Source organism: Muntiacus reevesi, chromosome 14 (genome assembly GCF_963930625.1).
Source record: "Muntiacus reevesi chromosome 14, mMunRee1.1, whole genome shotgun sequence".
In the NCBI taxonomy this organism is placed as follows: domain Eukaryota; kingdom Metazoa; phylum Chordata; class Mammalia; order Artiodactyla; family Cervidae; genus Muntiacus; species Muntiacus reevesi.
In genome coordinates, this window is record NC_089262.1 from 7,588,086 (window position 1) to 7,609,740 (window position 21,655).

At 45.0% G+C, this 21,655-nt stretch overlaps 1 protein-coding gene across 5 annotated transcripts in view; it reads right to left on the minus strand.

Annotated features, from left to right (window-relative positions):
* SEMA5A (semaphorin 5A) overlaps positions 1–21,655 on the minus strand; it is a 534,007-nt gene that overhangs the window by 175,616 nt on the left and 336,736 nt on the right. For all 5 annotated transcript variants that reach the window (XM_065905244.1, XM_065905242.1, XM_065905243.1 and 2 more), the window contains 2 exons: positions 15,951–16,049; positions 13,909–14,122 (listed from right to left, as the gene is read on the minus strand). In XM_065905244.1, the coding sequence (XP_065761316.1) occupies positions 13,909–14,122; positions 15,951–16,049 (313 nt within the window). The remainder of the gene's footprint in view (positions 1–13,908; positions 14,123–15,950; positions 16,050–21,655) is intronic.

Genomic DNA, 21,655 nt, shown 5'->3' on the forward strand with positions numbered 1-21,655 from the left:
TTATCATACTTCATAATATTTGTATTCTGTATATCAAATGAGGGTGTGTGTTCCTTTCAGCAGATCTGGAACCAAACACGGTGGAGGGTCTGTGCTAGAGATGGAGCCTTGAGCTCCAACTAAAGGGCCTCCATCCTCACTCACTTCCTTACCACCTGCTGTGGGGCGGTCCCACTGTCCTGGGCCCTGGGCATCCCACAGCCCACACCTTCAAGGCCACTGTGAACCAACCAACAAGACATAGACCAATGAGCCAGGACAATGAGGAGGAGGACACTGGGGGCCAAGGGCATCAAGGTGAATTCAAGAATCAGAGGCGGGGGAGCAGGGAAAAGGCAGGTGCTTAGGGTGGGACTGGGCCCCAAGCCACACCCAGGATGGAAAGTAGCCCTGGAGAAGACCCTAAAGGTGACCAAGAATGGAAGGAAGCTAGTGTTGGTGCAGGAGGCCAGGCCAAGGCAGAGATCCACAGAGAGAAATCTGCAATTCAGCTGCCACTGGGGAGACACTGAGGAGCTGCAGAGAAAGCTGATGACCCAAATTCCTCTGTGTGCGGTGGTCATCAGGCAAAGGTGAGATGTGGTCCCAGTATGTCCTTAGTGATCACTGACATCATAACATGAGCCTCAGATCTCCAGGTCCTTCACTCACTGGGAACCCGGCAGAAAGAAAGTCATTGCTAAAACATCGCAGAAGAACTAGAATTGTGGTTCCACCAAACTTGATTCCTTCTTCATGGGGAATGCGACCTGTGTAAAGTGTGTTATTTACATAGATTTTCTGGTCCGAGCAGGAGCAACGTGCACAGAGACACGAACTGTCTCTTCCCGAATGAGAACTGCCACCTGCTCACCAGCACGTACTCTAGGAAACCAAACTCTCACCAGCATTCTTCTCTCCACCACCTGGCCAGCTCCACCAACTGGCTATTGTCTACCTGTTCTAGCTCACAGGCCCAGAGACATCCTGCTCTATCCTGCTTGCTCACTCTATTTGAAGCACAAAGCCCCTGACAGCCTTTCCAGTCCCCTGAACGATCTGACTAAATCACACAGCCTTGGGCTCAACTAGGCATTAGTAATTTCATGATTACGTATTTCTCACATTTTCAAAGCTGCAAGCTTCTATTGACCATGTTCATTTTTTCTTGATTATATTAATATTTTGAATATGCAGGTTACTTTTTTTAGGAATCAGTCATTTAACCTGCAGGATTGTAACACCTAAGGAGTTTTTAAATTGGAGCATTAACTTTAATTCAAAGATCTTAGGGATATTTTAGTGCCTATAAAATATTTCCTAAAGACTAAGAAGAAAACATGCAAAAGTTAATTGGAAGAGATGCTAGGCTCCAACGTTATTTAGTTAGAATACAAAAACTTGTAAGATGGTTTAGCCTTTGTCTCTTGAGTTGATTTGGACCAGGGCAAGAAAGAATATAAAACATGGAGATTATCCAGTGTACATCAGGGAATGAAAAAATGTGAGAGGTCATTGACTGAGGGAAAACAAGAAGTTTAGCAGAGCATTATGGAGGCAAATTTACTGAAACACAGACAATTGAGTATATGATAACAGGATGACAGCATGATTAATGATCTGAACTGGAGCTCTTTTGAGAGAGAGAAAAACAATGTTAATAATCACGCCAGGAGTCAGGAGTGACCCAGGACTGTCAACAGGAGACTGCTATGACTTCTGGACAATGAACATCAAAGCATTGTCCTGAGCGGTTACATAAGTACTAGCAAATTTCTAAATAGTATATGTGTTCTCTATAATGGAACATATCTTCTTTGTGCAGATTTTTTTTAAATGCAGGTCTCTATATATCTTAGCGTATACAGTTGGTGCCTCTGGCCTCATAATATTTTGGTGGGGAGAGAAAGGGTGGGATTCAACTATACTTTCTGGAAATATGTGAACTGAAGTCCAAAATGTAACTGAGCAGGATCCTATGGGACCTTCCAGAACAGGGCCTCACTCAAATGTGCTCTGCCTACCCCTTGTCTGTAAAATAAATAAATAAATAAATAAATAAGCCAAAGAATAAGCTTAATCAGAGAAATGAGAAAATGCAGAAGCAAAGCAAAACAGTTAAACAGACAAAAATAACAGTTTAGCCATCAGGTAAAGTCAAAGACCTTTAGTTCCTCCTTCAGGGCTATAGGTAATATTCTCAGATGCATCCTCTGAGCTGTTTTGCAGATACTGAAACCCCTGCCAAGTGGGAGATGATAACTGTATGCTGCCCACAAGCACAGAGACCCCAGACCGGTTGGAACCAGAAGGTCAATGATGTTGAGTCCAGATTACTTCACCACCCACCAGTCAGCAGAAGGTCCATGAACTGACCACATACAAGGCAACCCTCTCCTCAACCCTCTTCCTCTTTTTCCTATAAAATCTCCAAGCAAAACATGGGGAGTGGGGAGTTGGTCCTTTGGGACATGAGTCCACCTTCTCCCCAGGACTGCTGGCTTCCTCGATAAAGCTATCTTTCCTTTTACCCAACACTTACCTCTCTCAGGATCGGATTCTTGAGGGGCAAGTGGTCAAACTTGAGCTTGGTGACAAAATTCCTTATTGCAAGTAAGGACCCTGCAACACTCGCCTGAAGGGACGCTGTGATTGCCCCACTTTCAGGAACTCAGTGCTCAAGGACCAGGACAGAATACACTGCTATTTTCAGGGAGGACCATAAGAACTGGTTCCTTCCTCACCTACCAGACTTCTGTACGCATAAAGGGCTGTGCTAAATAATCCCACAGACATTTCTGCCTTGGGTTTAATAACCCCAGCTCATTCCACCCCTTTCTCAAGCTTCCACCAATCCAGAAAACACCAGCCACCATGTCGGGTCTCCATATCCCTCTACCATGGCAGCCTGTGGATAAAAATGTGGACCCCAGGAGAGAGACGGGGGCAGCTTAGGATGATGGTGTTTCCTCCCAAAGGGGAGGCTGGGCGCCTACAGAGAGGGGAGGGTCTGTCTTCAAGGACTAGCTCACACATGCATCAGCCGTGTGACCCTGGTTCCGGAGGCTGATTCCACTGACCCAGCTTGCTCATCTGTAAATGGGGACAGTGCTATCTCCCTTGGGGTGGGGGGGTTGTGCAGGGAATTCCAGAAGACACATAAATGGAGTCTCCCATCTACCTGGCAAGTTATAAATAGTCATTGTCACCACTCCTTGTGCCTGGAATAATAATTGGATGTACCAGAGATTCCAGTAGGTGCAGACAGGCAGATGATATGCAGGGAGGCCATTTATTTAAACTCCTTTCTGACTTTATAAAGATCATCAGAATCGGTTTACAACAGTATTTCCAAGATACATCCATCCCCCTCAAGGTAGACCATCTGCCCACAATGCCTTCTGATAGGCTTGATCAAGCCTGAAAACCAGAAAATGGCATTTGGTCATGCTGTGTCTCATGACTTTGCTCCCAAGCTCTAAGTCCACATACCATCATCCTAACAAGTTGAAACTTCACGAATCAGTGGTCAGGGTTTAGCCTTTCAGCTGCACTGCTGAACAGAGTCCATTGTTCACAAGGACACCCCTTTTAAGCATCTCCCTAGATGCTATCTGATAAAAATCACAAAACTAGGCTGCAGACTATACATCCATGTCTTTTGTTCTGGGTTTTACCGAGCTTCTTTTCCTTGATAAACACTACAGATCTCCTAAAACAAACAGACTTCATTTTCAGGCCTGACTTGTCTTTGCTTTTCTTGTTCTGTGAACTTTGCTTCCACTCATGAATTTCCTGCTTTAGCAAATCTCATCTGTCTTAGGCTCAGGGAGAGCCTAAGTCACACGATTTATACCTTTGGGGACTGCACTGTATAGATTGTGCCAAAAGTGATCTCACTGTCCCCAGGATGGAACCCAACAGCGTCACCCTATCCCAGTCATATCTGCATCCCCAAGAAGTGGTGTCTGCTCCCAGGAAGAAGTGCCAAGCTCCACAAAGCACCTGTCTTCACGATAAGCAGAAACATTTCCTCCTTAGAGTTAAGCACAGAAGGGATTTTTCTCTCTCCAAGTAAATTATCTTTAATCACTAGGAAGTTAATCATTGTATTTTAAAGACCTCAAAGAGTCTATTTAATATGTGGGTAACATCAATAAAGTATTTCAAGCTAGGAGAGCTTGAGATGGTTACAGAAAGAGTTTTCTAAACTAGAAAAACAATAGCTCATCAAAAACAATACTGTGGATTTCAAGTGTGTTTCCTTTATAGTGAGGTCAAGGCTGGACTCTTAGAGAATGGGGGAGCTGGAGAAAGCATGGGAGAACCCAGGAGAGAGACAGATGCTATCTCCAAGAAGGAAAAGAAACAGGATGCCGCATCCCAGTGAGATTAAGCCCTGGGAGATGTCCATGCTGAGTTCATAAAGCTCACTGATAGATTCTTTTTTCCACCTTTTCACCAAGGTTTCAGTCCATGTGCAAGTAAGCAGTTCCCTGAGAGCCCACAAACTCAATTTGTACAACATTAATTTGGATATGTTATTTTCCCCCCTTTTCATGGGTTGACTATTTCCCTGATTTGATTACCAGTTTCTTGAAGGCAAGTTTTATAGCTTCTCTATTTTAAGCATCGACTATGAAACATTTATTATCCTGCTTTACAGTAATCATTTAATAAGGGTTATTAAAGATTAGTATTTTAATGCACTAAGGCTGTTAAGGTATTTCTCTAAACACATAAATTTGCTTTAAGAGTGATTTTGGCACAGAGGAAAAAAAAATCTGATTTTGAAACTTATACGACCAAACATATAACTCAACGTTTCAAATTCCACCAGAACATTATCCAATCGATCATGCTGCCTTTGATAACTGATGAAATACATAATAGCTAAAAGTGGGAGTTGAAATGAGATGGCAAAGCAAGATTCTTTAAATGTCTGGACCTGCATCCATTTCAAACATACAAATCTCTATGTTTTAAATTCTGGGTTACAACTAATGGCGACATGTTCCCTTTGTTAATAACAAAGTTCATATTTCTGCTGCTTATGAAGTGTGCTTATCTCCAACTCATTCAACAAATATGGATGGAGCCTCAGCTGTATTTTGGGCACTACATGAAATGCTGAGCACACAATAATTGATCTCATCTAAAGGCTGCCCTCAAGGCATTCATACACTCATGGATGGGGAAAACAAAGGTGCAAACTACTCATCTATTAACTCATTTATTCAAAAATGATGTCTTGGGTGCTTCCTATGAGCCCATTAATGCTGAAAGCATCTTGGATACATCAATGGTCAAAGAAAATAAGCATGGCCACTGGAGAAGCTTCATTCCAATGGAGGAAAGGAGGCAAGAACTAAAGGAGGATAAAAGTTGAACACAGTGAAGGGAATCAAGAGGGTTAGATGGAGGAGGGAAGTTGAAAGTGTTAGTCGCTCGGTCATGTCTGACACCTTATGACCCCTGGACCATAGTCCACCAGGCTCCTCTCTCCATGGGATTCTCCAGGCAAGAACACTGGAGTGAGTAGCCATTCCTCTGTCCAGGGGATCTTCCCGACCCAGGGATGAAACTCACATCTCCTGCAGTGCAGGCTGATTCTTTACCATCTGAGTCACCAGGGAAGCCCCGGATGGAGCAGGGGGGTCATGTCAAATAAGATGGTCAGGGCCGAGGTCCCACTTAGAAGCCACATCAGAGCAAAGACAAGACAGAACTAAAGGCATTGGCCACATGGACTGTCTGGGGCTAAGAGTTCTCCGGATAGTACAGGGGCCAGCCTCCTATAGACTTCAGGCTATAGGCCTACCCACTGGTTATAAATAAAGGTTTATGAGCACACAGCATTCAGTTCAGGTCAGTCGCTCAGTCATGTATGACTCTTTGCAACCCCATGAAACACAGCAAGCCAGGCCTCCCTGTCCATCACCAACTGCCAGAGTCCACTCAAACCCATGTCCATTGAGTCGGTGATGCCATCCAACCTTCTCATCCTCTGTCATCCCCTTCTCCTCTTGCCCTCAATCTTTCCCAGCATCAGGGTCTTTATCAATGGGTCAGCTCTTCTCATCAGATGGCCAAAGAATTGGAGTTTCAGCTTCAACATCAGTCCTTCCAATGAACACCCAGGACTGATCTCCTTTAGGATGGACTGGTTGGATCTCCTTACAGTCCAAGGGATGCTCAAGAGTCTTCTCCAACACCACAGTTCAAAAGCATCAATTTTTCAACGCTCAGCTTTCTTTATAGTCCAACTCTCACATCCATACATGACCACTGGAAAAACCACAGCCTTGACTAGACAGACCTTTGTTGACAAAGTAATGTCTCTGCTTTTTAATAGGCTGTCTAGCTTGGTCGTAACTTTCCTTCCAAGGAGTAAGCGTCTTTTAACTTCATGGCTACAGTCACATAGCATAGGTGTATGCAATGGCCATGTCTCCTTTCATGCTACAATGGCAGCATTGAAAAGTTGCAACAAAGGCCATATGGATGCAAATGATAAAGTATTTCCTCTCTGGCCCTTTATTGATAATGCTGATCCCTGGCAGACAGGAAGGGCCAGGGCCAGTGTGCAGCATATAAGGGGTTAAAACTGAAGGGGCAGGGGGTGGGCAGCAGCGAGGACAGGGAGGCAGTGGAGGCCGGCCAGTGGCACCTCCACCTTCTCTGCAGGTGAAACGGGGACTCGAGAAGGTCTTGAGCTGGAGAAGGACCACGACGAGCTCCAGAGTTGTGGGGTGAACACAACCCTGCACATCGACCATGAGGAAGGAATGAATGGGACCCACTGATTCTCAAGGAAACTAAAACTGTGATTGGAACTACAGAATAATAGGAATTAGGGAGGAGGCACAACTCAGGGAGTGTCAGAACAGTGTAAACAGCGTTGGGGAGGAGTTCATTGAGGAGGGCAGAGTCGCACGCAGGGAGTTGCATGCTCCTCCTGAAAGGACACCTAGACAGCATGTGGGCAGAGGAGAGGACCCAGGGCTGAAGAACAGGAAAAGCCAGATGACACAGGGAGGAAAGAGGGAACTCGAGGAAGCTTCCACAGCCAGCCTGGCTCTCCTCTCCTCGTCAGCCCCTGCTGATAGCCGATGGCATGGTCACCACGCGGGTCTTGCACAGGTGCAGGTGAGACGCTACCCACTGGTGGACAGTCTTAGTGCTGGTGGTGTCATTAGACATCGTGCCTGGAACTCTGGTGTCAGACCCAGGGCACTTGGCTTGCTCAACGCAGTTGTTGGAACTATACCATGAAGGGATGCTGGGTCTGTGGGAGGGGCAGCAAGGAGATCCAACCAGTTCATCCTAAAGGAAATCAACCCTGAATATTCACTGGAAGGACTGATGCTGAAGCTGAAGCTCCAATCCTTTGATAAGAAGAGCCAACTGACTCTTGGCCAACTCACTCCCAGCATCAGGAAAAGACCCTGCTGCTGGGAAAGACTGAGGGCAGGAGGAGAAGGGGACGACAGAGGATGAGATGGTTGGATGGCATCACCGACTCAATGGACATGAGTTTGAACAAACTCTGGGAGATGGTGAAGGACCCAGAAGCCAGGTGTGCGGCAGCCCATGGGGTTGCAAAGAGTCAGACACGACTGAGTGACTGAACAATATCAACGGGGAAGATCAGAGGCTTCCTCAGGGCTCTCTGTATGCTGGCAGGACATCACCTGGACAGCTTGATGCACCTTCGCCTGAAGAGAAGCCCTGAAGCATAGGGGGGCCCAGAGACTGGGGTCGCTGAACAGTCATGGCTTGTTCTATCTACATGTTCCCACGTCCTGAAGAGTATCCTTTAGGCTTCTCTTGACCTGGAGGGTCAGAGTGCTCATTGTGGTCAGGGTTTCTCTACAGTCCATTGAGGGAGTAATTCAGAGAGAGAATGCGCGAGATGAAATCCACGTCAGAATGCTGCCTAGGAGAGAGGGACTCCTTCCCCAAAGACTGTGGGCTGGAGGACAGATGTACAGCGGATAAAGCAAAGGTTTAAGTGGAAGGACTGTCTGCACCAGTGCTCTGGACCATGGAAGGAGGAGAGAGGTGCAGGCCAGCTCGGCCCTGGGCAAAGAGGACCATCCCCTGAGCCCTCCTTGATGACTTCCGATGCCCATTTGGAACAAGAAGGCAATCCTGTTTGTCAAGAGTGAAGAGGACACTGCTGAGATGGGGGGATGGAATAGCCAGAGGATTTAGTGGCCATACAGAAAGAGAGCATCACTGGAAAACGGAACACCAAAGTTTAAGATTTCAACATTTGAGCATTTCCTGTTTAGGGCACTGTTATGGGTTGCATTGTATTCCCCCACCCCAAGATATGCTGGTATCTATAAATGTGACCTTATTTGGAAATAAGGTCATGACTGATATAATTAGTAAAGGTGAAGCCATACTGGAATAAGGTGGGTCCCTAATCCAGTTGGTAAAGAATCCACCTGCAATGCAGGAGACCCTGGTTTGATCCTTGGGTCGGGAAAATCTGCTGGAGAAGGGGAAGGCTACCCACTCCAGTATTCTTGGGTTTCCCTGGTGGCTCAGCTGGTAAAGAATCTGCCTGCAATATGCGAGACCTGGGTTTGATCCCTGGGTTGGGGAAGATCCCCTGGAGAAGGGAAGGCTACCCAATCCAGGATTCTGGCCTGGGGAATTCCATGGACCGTATGGTCCATGGGGTCACAAAGAGTCAGGCACAACTGAATGACTTTCACCCTCACTTTCTAGTCCAATACGATCGGTGTTCTCATATGACATGAAGACGGCCATGTGAGGACCTGGGGCCACAGGGAGAAGCCACATGAACAGAGGCAAAGACTGGGGTGATGCGGCCACAAGCCAAGGGATGCTGAGAACTAAAGAGTTGAGGAAGGGTCCTCCCCGGGAGTCTTCATAAAGAGCACGGGCTGCCAACAACTTGGCCTTGGACTTCTCACCCCCATAACTCTGAGAAGACACATTTCTGTTTTAAGCTACCCAGTTTGTGGTACTTTGTTCCAGCAATGCTAGGAAACAAATGAACACCACCACTGTCCAAACTGCCCCTGAAGGTGTGGCCTGAGGAGATGGAGTTGGCTGGTACCGGGCTGTTGCCTGGCTGGAGGCTGAGAAGGAAGACGCCTGGCACGGGACTGGCAGAGGCAAATGAAAAATGTATGTGACCGCTGAACTGGTCACACTATGAGTGTCCCCTCTACAAGCTAATTAACCCAATCATGGAAAGATATTCCCTCCGTGGACAGGCAAATTATCCTACACAGAACTTAATCACAACAGTGGATCTGAAATAAAAAATTCTGCTGACCGTGGTTCAGAGGTACCATCCTCCACACCTCCCCTGCTGATAGAATTCTCCTTCCTCAACAGAGACATGTTGGCAAAAAAAAAGGGGGGGGGGGAATGTCCAAAACAAAGATGGGAGCTCTGCTTATCATAATGTGTGAGCAGCTGTTGGCTGAGTGATGGCCTCTGGGGGTCCTTGGGTCTTGCTGACACCTGGGGGTACCACGGATTGGGCAGTGATAGGAATGTACCTGGGGGACTTGGATGTGGCCGCAGCAAGATAAGATGGCCAAGAGAGGCCAGCCCAGAGCGGGGTGGGGAAAGCTCAGAGGCAGACAGTCAGTGTCAGCAGAGACAGGAAACAGGAGGCCGGTAGGTGCCAGTAATCAGGAACCACAGCCCCAGGTGCACTCGGCCAACAAGTATTTACTCTCTGGCACTGAAGTCAGATATTGTATCAGGAATCAGGGAGTTCACAGTCATTACATCTATTCATAATCAGCTATTTGCTACTAATATTTATTATCTCTACATGGTCTCATTTTATTCTCAGAACTTCCAGGTCCAGTGACTAGTTATCTCCAGTTTGCAGATGAGGAAATTGAGAACTGAGACGATTCAGCTCCCTGAGGGGTGAGCACTGATTCACCGGCAGGTCTTTCCACCTTAAGTCTCCATCGCTTACCTTTTAAAATGATCACTGAGCCCAAGAAAAGGTAATGACCTCAGCCCAAAGGACCCTGTAAGTTCACACGTGCTTGCTACCCTGCTTTCTGTTTCCTGCTGGTGACCTGTGGTGGAGGGCTGCCTTCTCCCAGCTCCTGGTGCCCAGGTTCTGGAAACTGCATCTTCAATCAAAACCCCAGGTTTTTACATCCCCAGATGGGAGCTCGATGCTGAGGAAGCTGCCTGCCGACCCCACATGGAAGGCTGAGCCTCTTCATTCAGCAGCTTATAGTCTGCATCATGTTAAGGTACCAGCTCTGAGAGTTTCCAGTACATTCGCACAGTTCTATCACAAACAAATCCACCTCTCTGACTGTCATTGATTAACTCCTGTCCCTTGATCCTCCATCAGTTGAAAACTTAGAAGAACATAAGAGCAGCATTTAAGGGGTCCCTAATATCACACAATAGGGTTGCAAACGCAGCTGAAGCGACTGAGCACACACACAAGCAATATCACACGGGAACAGGCGTCTTCCTGGACACGCAGAGCTAAGGATGCTTTTAGTTTCATTGGGTTTCTTTGTTTTTGTCTCACTGACAAGGGAGGAGATGAGCATTTTTATAAGAGATGGTGGTTATCACCAGAGCGTGAGAAATTTAAGGATATAGCAAAAAAGAAGGGGCAACAGGTAAAGCAACAACTTCTAATAAAGGAAGAAAATTACTCCCGAGCTTGGCAGACAGAAAAAGGGAGAGGGCGTCGGGTCTAAGCGCAAGCAGATGCCAAGTGTGGACTCCAAGTAGGTCAGTGAGAATAAATGTCCCTGCATCCAGGCTCCGCGGGGGAATGGAAGCAGAGCTGAGTGGGGGTCAGAGACCAGAATCCATGCTGGAGGGAGGAGCGATCGGAGCAGATGACCGGGGCCAACGAGAGGGAGAAAGGACATCTCAGAGTTCAACAGAAAAAGTGCCCCCGAGAGAACACAGAGAGGGAACGAACACGGGACACACAAGAAGGCGGGACCCTCGGGGCTCTCTGCCCGGGAGTGGGGGCCTCCTGGTGCGGCGGGGCACCGCTCTCTGAGGAAGGCAGGCCATTCAGTGCCATGGGTGTTATGACGACACCGGGAGCCAGGTGGCGGCTTCAGTGTATTTACTTGGTCTTATTTGCAATGTCCACAGTTGGATAGCATCATATATGATTTAGGACACACATGCCTACAGTAACTGTCCTTACTTAGGTCCTCACCTGACTCTCAGATGGAAGAGATTCCACCCAGAGGGTTAACAGAATCTGAGTACCTGATCCACCTGGAAATACATAGAAACAAACAGCGCTTATAACTCATGCTATAATTTGAATGATTTTTCCAAGATATTCTTCAGGGTGTTACTTCTGGGAAAAGAAAGACACTGTGCTCCTAATTACTTTTTACTTTGCTTTCAGCAAAGTCTAAATGCAACGTTTGTGGTTGCAGAAGAACTCATTTTGATTTTTAACTGGAATTTTACTTGGATGGGGAAAATCAACAAATGAAAAGAAAGAACTTTAAGCTACACAGATGAATGTATCAGAGCAGAAAGAAGACCTTCTGTAGAGTCAGAAGGTTCAGCTGAAACCAGTTCAACAGAAATAGTGTTAATACAGGGAAGCTAGAAACTGCTTCAGTTTGGGAAAACAATTCACGCTGCCCTTTGGAAGCACATGGAGTCATTCAACTTGCTGAAGAAACTGGGTAACGTTACGCTTTTCTCTAATAGGAAGTATTTTAAAGGCAAACTGTGATGGCTGGTTTGACTATATTATTTTACAAAATGCTCATGTTATATAGGTTCCTGAGTTATGCTTAGTCTATCAGTCAAGTCCAACTCTTTGCAACTCTGTCCATTGGATTCTCCAGGCAAGAATACTGGAGTGGGTTGCCATTTCCTTCTTCAGGGGTCTTCCCGACCCAGGGATTGAACCCCAATCTCCTGCATTGCAGGCGGATTCTTTACCGACTGAACCACTGGGGAAACCCCATACACCTAAATATGTGTAAGTGATCATTCTCAACAAAAATTTCTCAATGAGAGGCAATATTTTTCCCAAGGAATATTGGCAAGTTTCTGAACAAATGTTCTGTTGTCACGATGCAGGGGGGAGGCATGCTAACACTTCTAAGGGGTATAAGCCAGGGATGTAGCTGACCATCCTACGATAACCAGCACAACCCCCTTCCCCAACAAAGAATCATCTGGCCCTGAACGCCAATAGTGCGGAGGTCTAGAAACTCTGATCTACATAATGAGCTTTTACTTGGTGAAAGCCAGCACAACTTTGTAGGACTTGACAGCTCAGAACAGTAAATATTATAAGGACAATTATAAGAGCTCATCTTTATGCAAACCACCAAACAAAGGCTTGAGGGAATGGATTACATACGGAGCATGTGTCTGTCCACGACACTGTGCTTGCTAGTGTGTGTGTGTGTGCACGCGCATGTGTGTATCACCATATTCACCCATGAATGTGCACACATACGGAGCTGGCACATCATAGTCTCAGTACATAGCCAACTTTAACTTCAGTGTGGGAGGCTGGAATCACTTCACCCTCATTTAGTGAGCAAGTAACCAAGTTCTAGGCCAGGACTGAAGGAAATCTTCTGGCAGTTTCTGATGTCTTTAAAAAAGGACATAAGGGATGTGGTTCTCCCCTGGATATCGTCATATCTGAGGGCAGTAGCTGGAACTGTAGCTGTGAATTTGCACCCATAAGCAGAGCCAGCCTGAGGACCAATCTGACAGACTGTGAGTGGCAGAGACAGTAGTGGCAGAATTGGGGGCTTATTAATTCCTGAGCCACTGAAGTGAGCATCTCCAATGACACCTACCCTGACCTCCTGCGTATAAGACTTGATACCTTTTAAAAAAATTTTGGTCAACTTACCTGTGGAATCAAAAAAAAAAAAAATGATACAAATGAACTTTTTCACAAAACAGAAACAGACTCGCAGACTTCAAAAACAAACTTATGATTATCAAAGGGGAAAGGTGGGAGGGGAGATAATCGGGAGTTTGGGATTAACATACAGACACCACGATCTATAAAATTCCCTGAAGGAGGAAAGGGCCACTCATTGCAGAATCTGCCTACAGTGCAGGAGACCAGGGTTCAATCCCTGGGATGGGAAGACCCCCCCTGGAGAAGGAAATAGCTACCCACTCCAGGATTCTTTCCTGGGAAATCCTACGGACAGAGAAGCCTGGAGGGCTACAGTCCATGGGGTAGCAAGGAGTCAGACAAGACTGAGCAACTGAACACACACACACACACACACACACCTGTAAACTAGATACTCAACGAGTCAGTACCCTGTAATAACCTATACAGGCAAAGAATCTGGAAAAAAAACGGATATATGTGTATGTGTAACTGAATTACCTTGTTCTATACCTGAAGCTAACACAACATTGTAAAGCAACTACACTCCAATATAAAACAAAAAATTAAATTAAAGATTTGTCAAGCTACTTGGGGCCCCCTATAGCCAAACACATTTTTTTACACAGTCATCTGAAAATTTCATGCAATGCTGGAAACTTCGCTTTTTAGGTATACAGTAAAGAAGTCAAGAAAGAATGCACATGACTCTACAGACAGTGACATGACATCAGACTTCCTGAACTTCAAACAATAATACAAGAAAGCAGCTTAAGCTTGATGAACCCTTGTATCAGCCTTAGCCCTATGTTACTATGTCCTACAGTGTTGAGAGAATTGTTTCTCTCCCTAATTGGAAATGAGCCATCGGATGCCTTTCTACATCGAAGAACAAAACAAGTTACATTTTGATTCCTTTAGAAAAGGAGGAAATCATTTTATTTTGAAAATTGTGACAGCTTGCTTCTGAGCACGAAGGACATCAAGGGCATCACAGACCAGCGAGATGGGAAGCCAGGTGGGAGGGTGAGACTCACCGTTGAGCCACTTGGAGTTGTATTGCGCAGTGCGGAGTGGGGGCAAGATGCCCAGGCTTCGGTAAATGGCCGGATCGCGCCCCGGGAAATCCATGGCCGTGGCAGCATAGAGCTCCCCGCCGGCCGTGAGCAGGGCTGTGGAGTTGTGCTGGGGGCTGTAGGGGCACCGTGCCATGCCGCTGACCTGATCATGGATCTCCGTCAGGTTACTCAACTAGGAGTGAGGGCAAGAGAGAAAAGTCAGCGATCCCCCATGAAACCCCTTTAATAGTGTTAATGGATCACATCCACCCAACTTGCAAATGAAGCATGTACAATGAACTCTCTGGGGCTGAGAGCACGGGCCAGACGTCCACACTCTGACTGTGATGAGAATAATATCCTGCGGTGACTGTCAGAGAATCTGGCAATCAATCTCTCGTCATCCCGTGAGAGTTACTGAACCCCAGGATGTTGCATACTCACCAAAGACAGAGTAAGACTACCATTTATGAAAAAAAAAACCAAAAAACTATTTTTTATGACTTCTTTTCATAACACAATGGGGCAATGCAGATTTGCCCACTTATATTACAAAACTCAATGTCAATGTTTATAGAAGTACAAACTGCAAGAGAAGTTAGCAACAGGTTCATCAATAAAAGTGGATTGATTAGCCCAAATTGTGTTCATGAGTAAGGATGCGTGGACATTTAGCAACCATGTAGCTCAAATTTCCAAGGCTTTAGATTTTAGTGTTCCAAGATGCAAATTAGTGTCTCGCAGTCCAGCAGTAGGACTCCTGCATTTGAGAAGCTGAACCACCATTGAATGGGAGAGGTTCTCTGGGTGGTTGGAGGAGGGGATCTTCACTCAGCTTTTCTCTCTTACCTGAGAGGTAGGAGAGCAGAGGGGTCAGGCAGCGGCTCAGATACCCTGCCTGCCTTATGACACGTGTGTGCTTAGTCGCTCAGTCATATCTAGCTCTTTGCGACCCCACCGAATGTACCCCGCCAGGCTCCTCTGTCCATGGGATTCTCCAAGAAAGAATACTGGAGTGGGTTGCCATTTCCTTCTCCAGCAGATCTTCCCAACCCAGGGATTGAACCTGGGTCTCCCCAACTGCAGGTAGATTCTTTACCATCTGAGCTACCAGGGAAACCCTTATTACATATGTAGACCCAGGTAAGCTACTTAAAGTCTTTAAGCCTTAGATTCTTCTTTTACAAAACGATGGCCCAAAGGATAACCACCAGGCCGGGTGGATGTGAGCATGAAGTGGTTGTAAGGCGCATTGGACAGGCCACGATACCTAGGGCTGTCTCTGTGAGCATCGCTTCTTATCATCATCATCATCCTCTCTTTATTTCCAGTAACTGAATGTTAACTTGAAAATAAAGAATAGTAAAAGAGGAAGATTAATTCAGCCTTTGACAGAAATTGTGTAACCAGGAAATTAATGATATTTCTTCATCATTTCTTATTCCCTGAGGAAGAGCAAATGAATATCCTAAATTAGGAAGATTACACATGTGCTTTGAGAACCCTGCAATTCTATAGGAATGAGACCTGGATATAGAAAAGTCCCCTGTTCATAATGATAGGTTAAAAGAAAAAGAAAGAGGGTAGGTAATAACTTTATATTTCCTTGGATTCCATTTGTTTGTTAGTTTGCTTTAATTTTTCAACACACTTCTTGTCCAATTTCTAAATTGCATTTTCTTTGTTTGGATTGTGATTTTAGGTCATTTTAATACTTAACACTATCTCTGCAATGAAGCAGGAGAAGAAAAAAGAATATGTTTAGGATTATCTTTAGGGTCACTGTTGAGAAAAAAGCTGATAGAAATAGCTTGCAAGAATATTTAAATTTAATTAAACAAGCTTATTATATAACGTGTAATAAAAAAATACATCAAGTCTTTATTCAGTTTGACAAAACATGCTTTGAATTAAAATGCAACTCCTTGGAGAATAGGAACACATTTTAAAAGTGGTGTTTTAATAGGCTGTTTGGGTTTTCCTGGCATTAAAATCTATCAAAACTCCACATGAAGCCATACCGTGCGGTTGGTGCAGACAGGCGTGAAAGCGTTGGTTCCACACGTGAACAGCCGGTCCCCACCCACCAACAGTACCCGAATGTAGTTCTGACATTCCTCCTGGAAAACAAAAACAAAAAATAAAACACAAGAAAAAGGATTAAGAGGCCTGAGCTCAAGAGGAAGGTGAACACAAAGATGTCTTATCTGTTCAATAAATTAAAAGTTAATTGACCACTACAAATCCAACAAACAACCTCCTCTCAGATACTGCCCAAAAATAACAACAAAAATCTTAAACAGTTTACCCTCGTCTGCACACTTGCTCAATAAAGGATATTTGTGAAGATTAATACACGTTCAGTTAAAATCTCAAAGCATGTGTCTTCTTTTGATGAATGTGGTCTCATTTTGTGTTGTATCTGATAACAGTGCAAACTCTAAATTGCCTTTGACGTATGGTAGGAAAATAAATAAAGGAAACTATTAGAGCGGCTCATGAAACAGCAGTTTAGGAAACTTGCCCAGGAACTTCAAAAACCATGGAGAATGCTTCTCCAAATACAAGGGTCACAAGTGAAGCTCTGATTACAACCAAAGCAAGTTTTAGATTAAGTTCTTAAACTGCTTTGTGTACAGAAAGAATCTATAAACAATTTTGATTTTTTGGTGAAAAAGTAAAATACAACTATAACAAGTAAACAATGAGGGATGAAAGCCCATGCTAAGGGAGTGAATATTTTTTATGGTTGCAAAACATACATATATATCTGGGGCATGGTCAGAGTAGTACAGGAACATTCAGCTACAAAGCTTTTCATTCACCCAGCAAGAATCTACTGATTAGACACTCGATGGTAGAGACTGTGGAAGAAGTCACAATTTAGGCCCTTGTGTGTGGAATTTGCTCAGTCATGTTCAACTCTTTGTGACCCCAGGTATTATAGTCCACCAGGCTCTTATAAAGTAATTATCCTCCAATTAAAATAAATAAATACATTAAAAATAAACTGCATAACAAAGGATGAGATGGTTGGATGGCATCACCAACTCAATGGACATGAGTTTGAGCAAACTCCAGGAGTTGGTGATGGACAGGGAGGCCTGGCGTGCTGTGGTTCATGGGGTCGCAAAGAGTCAGAGGCGACTGAGCAACTGGACTGAACTGAGAAAGATGCACCAGATGGGGAGGCTTGTTCTGTTCTGCTCTGCTTTGTTTTTATAGCTGGGGAAAGGGAAGAAGAGTTCTAAAGAGAAAGAACAACACCAGACTTCAAAAAGGCACGTCGGTCTCCTTTCCCAGGCTCTGAGAGCTCTGGTTCTAAGAACGCAGAGGAGAGCGTGCAGCTGCCAGAAGCATAGGGGCACAGAGACAGGATCACGGCTGTGGTGGAAACATCAGCCCTATTCGCATAAGGGAGGGGGCTCCAGAGAGAAATCTCGGGGAACACAGGGCTCAGAGCGCTCTGGATGGCCAGAGCGGACAGAACAGACACAGCAGCGATGCTGTAATAATGAATGAGAAAATTACAAACGGCGCAGAGACTTTTGGGGGCGGGAGTTTGTTTCTGTTGCTGCTTTTAGACCTCTTTTAAGAATTGGGTCAAAATGTAAGAGAAACATTTTGTTGGTTTTCCAGGAGACTGACGCAGGTAGAAATATGCTAGAGACAGTCACGTCACCATGAACTTGGGGGTAAGGGTGAGTTATTGGAAGAGAATCATTCCCATTGAAAGGTGGCTGAGTCCTACAGATGCGCTAAAGAAAAGCAAGGGTCTCTCATTGACTATAGGAAGAGAAACAATCAAGATACCACATGTGGCATTTATCTTCATCTCCCCAAAGAAAGACAAAGTGAAAAGAGGGCTGCAGGTCAATAACCGTCCTGAAGGCCCATCACAGACTTGATGGAGAACAAGAAAGATGGCGGGGGATGTGATAATTCAGATGCTGACACGTGTCAGAGTGGAGGGACAAGTCCAACCAGTTTTCAAAAAGAAAATCTTGGGAAAAATATATGAGGGAAGATACCAAATTATCTCAATTAGTAAAAAGTGTGTTCTGGGGGTCAGGCTCCTTGAGAATACCCTCTCCTCCTGGAAGGCCATGCTGTCTGGGAAGGGCTATGTGTGCCCATGTGTCCCCAATCAGCTCCTCCATTTATTATTATTATTTTTAATATTCTGTTTTTCTTGGATTTTCCCCAGTCTCTCATTAAAAAAAAAAAAAGAAAAAAAAGTTATTTTTGATGTATTTATAAACCAAAACTTGGTGTGTGTGACCCGCACAGGTTGTTAGCATCTAACCTGAAAGAATCTTCCATTTTGGGAACAATTAAGAATGAAGAATACAGAATAAAGGTGTTAAAGTACCGCCTTCACTGATTAACTCACAGGTTTCTAAATGTTGGCACTTCGAACGAAAATGTTGTTTACCCCCTACATCACCAGGTTCCCAGGCAGGATGGTGATTTGTTGTTCCTCTCTTGAGTTAACCTGGCCAGGAGCAGAATCTGACAACGGGGAAGCAGGATACAGCAGGGGGAACAATGGATTCTAAACAAGACTCTCCCACTGACCAGCAGAATCATTCTAGGAACTTGGTGTTTAAAATACTGAGATGAGATCACAAACAAGACGCTTTCGAAAATTATAAAGTATAATATGTGCATAAAGGAACTCTTTTATTCCCTTAATAATCGGCTGTGTTTCCTTTGTAAAGTTGTTAAAGGTCACGGTGGGAAGGATTTTGGTTTAGACATAATGACCCCAAGCAGACAAAGAGCTCTTGTTAGATCACAAGTGAACTGACTATTTATGTTTAAAATAATATTTGTGTCAAACACATTTAAATAGTTCTAGAAGCCAAATTCTACAATGGTGTTTCAAAAATAACGAACGACAACAGATTTTATTAGAAAACTGTTTGAATCCACAAACAACACAAGAGTTCGCCCTCCCTTTTTCGTAGATGGAATGTTTAAGATCCTTTCAGGCCAAGTCACCCCCTTTCTCCCAAGTGAGCTGGAAAAGTTTAAGTGGAACCGAATTCAAAGCTCACGAAGAACTGGCAGCCTCCACCCACCCTTCTCTGCTAAACAGGCCTGAATCAAAGATCTGGCTATGTTTTCTTGACCCCGAGTCCCTGAATGGTCACTTTAATGGACTGCACATGAAATGATGCTCGGGTTGGTCCCAACTGCACCGAGAAACTTGAGGAAAAGTGTCCTCTCTCTTCCCAACCCCTGCAGCCTGTGGAGGAATGTTCTCTCCAGGGAACAGAGTGGGCATGGATGGTACGACCCTGCAGACACAGCCCCCTCACCCACACTCCACATTCCTGTTGCTACAGTAAAATGCATTATGTGGAGACGCACAGACCACTTTTTTTTTTTCCTTAGGGCAGGAAAAAATGAGTTCACTCAAAATGGCTGGCATTTTTCTCATTTTTGAGATGTCACAGTTTGCCTTATTCTTTTTATTTCAGGGAGAGGGGAAACTGTCAATCTGTGTGTGAAATTTTCATATTACTATAGCACAGATGAAAAGATAATTGAATTCCTATTTCTAAGCTCCGGGCGACTAGGAAAATCCAAATTCCACTCCCCCAAATAGATGTTATATTTTAGTGAAAGGAACCTGAGCGAAGTGTTTTCTGATCTGGGCTCTGGAAGTGTCAGCACAGGGAAACCAGGGTTGTGTGACCTCTGAATTCAGGGACTAGCCCTAGGGAGTGGTTTAGTTCCTTTCCTTCTGGGTTCCAAGAGCGGGGCTCAGGTCTTTAAGAAAGCCAACGGGGATGCTAAATAAGAGAAAGGAACTAGTGAAAGAAAAGGAAGAACCTGGGAGGTCCCCCTGCTCTCCCTGCCCTTGGACCGGCCCAGCAGCACGGCCTAGGTTCTTCCCTTCCTAATCCTATCATATAATTTTGTGCCAGGGAACTTCACTGCACACACAGTTCTGCTACAAAACCGAATTCTGTTACAACCAAGCTCAGGTTGCTCAGAACTGTGAGTTTATCAGCGTGCTCCATGCAACCTGAAAGAACATGCACTTTCTCTTTCCCACAGTGTCGGCACTTTGAAATTCATCTTCATCTGTCTTATAGTCATCTTAAAAAAAAAAAAAAGTAACTCCATCCACAAACGCAGTTTGAATCAGTTTCTAATTACTGAGGTTTGCCATTGTTCTTAGCCTATTAAAACCAGACACATGTGGAACGTAAAGGTATGATTTCCTTTGAAAATGTTTGTTTTGCTCATTTTCTTTCTGTGTATCAGGAAGCCTCAATTACATATAATAATGATTCACTCCTTCTGTGAATCAAAAGTATATTCCTGATGAGCATGAAGCTAGCCTTTGCAGCATGTTCTATGGCTTTTACTTGCTTAATTTCTAACCACCAAACAACCAATGATCACAGCTTAAGGCAAAATATGGGCCAATTTTGACTCAGCAGAAGCAACTCTGAACCCCGAGGAGTAATAATCTACTAGTATAACGTTACCACAAGATTGTTTTAAAATTAAAGACTCATAGACTATTAGCAGGAGGAATCTTGGCTAGATTAAGTAATCGAATGTTCTCCTGTAACTTGTAGGAGATTGAAGTCCACAGAGACGAAGAGGATTAACTGTGATTTTTTGAAAGTCCATGAAATGATTATATAAGCAAGATTGAGATGAAACATGAAAGGACTCTTAGGGAGAGTAAAATCTAACACAGACAATGTAAAAGTTGTCAATATATTTCCCACCTTGGAGAATTACAGCCAAAATTTTCAACCGGGTCATAGTCTGGCAATGTCTGGAGACATTTTTGGCTATTTTTGGTTGTCCTGATGGGTGAGAGGAATTACCAGCACCCAGCACGTAGAGGCCAGGATCATGTCAAACATCCACCAATAACAGGACAGACTCCACAGCGGGGAGTGATCCGGCCCCAACATCAGGCGTGCTGAGAGCAGAACCCAGACGAAGGACCGTGCGTTTGCTCACGCCATAGTGGAGTGAAGTTGAACAGCCACCACAGGCTGGGATCAACATGAATCCACAGGCCCAGCTCCCAGCTGAGGAGTGAAGGGCTGGGTAATTAACACGCAGACTGACCAGGAAATACAAACAGCTACTGAGAAGTCATGCAGTGGGGTATGCAGGAGATGGAGGGTAGGGCGGGACAGGTGAAGCAGAAATGCCCACGGACAGGGGACACACGAGTCCAGGGAGACGGGTGAGTGAGGCAGGGTGGAATGATAGCAAGGTGGGCAGGGAAGGGTTAGGATGGAGCCCTAGAGGCAGAGGCGGGCACAGCCACTCCCAGACCCAGGGCTACCAACTACACATGTTCTCAGACAAGCCTTAGGACAGGCACGTGTCAACAGGATTTTTGGCTAGGTTTCCCAAAGCTGACTAGGGCTGCTCATGGGTGTATCATAGCCCTAGCAAGCAGGAAGAGGAGGAGAAAGATCCAAAGTCCTAGAGGGAGATGAAGACAGACAATAAAGGAGGAAAAAGGGGACAAGTAAAAGGTTTTCCCAGTAGTCATGTATGGATGTGAGAGGTGGACCATAAACAAAACTGAGCACCGAAGAATTGATGCTTTTGTAGAATTGTAGTGTTGGAGAAGACTGCAAGGAGATCCAACCAGTCCATCCTAAAGGAAATCAGTCATGAGTGTTCCTTGGAAGGACTGATGTTGAAGCTGAAGCTCTAATACTTTGGCCACCTG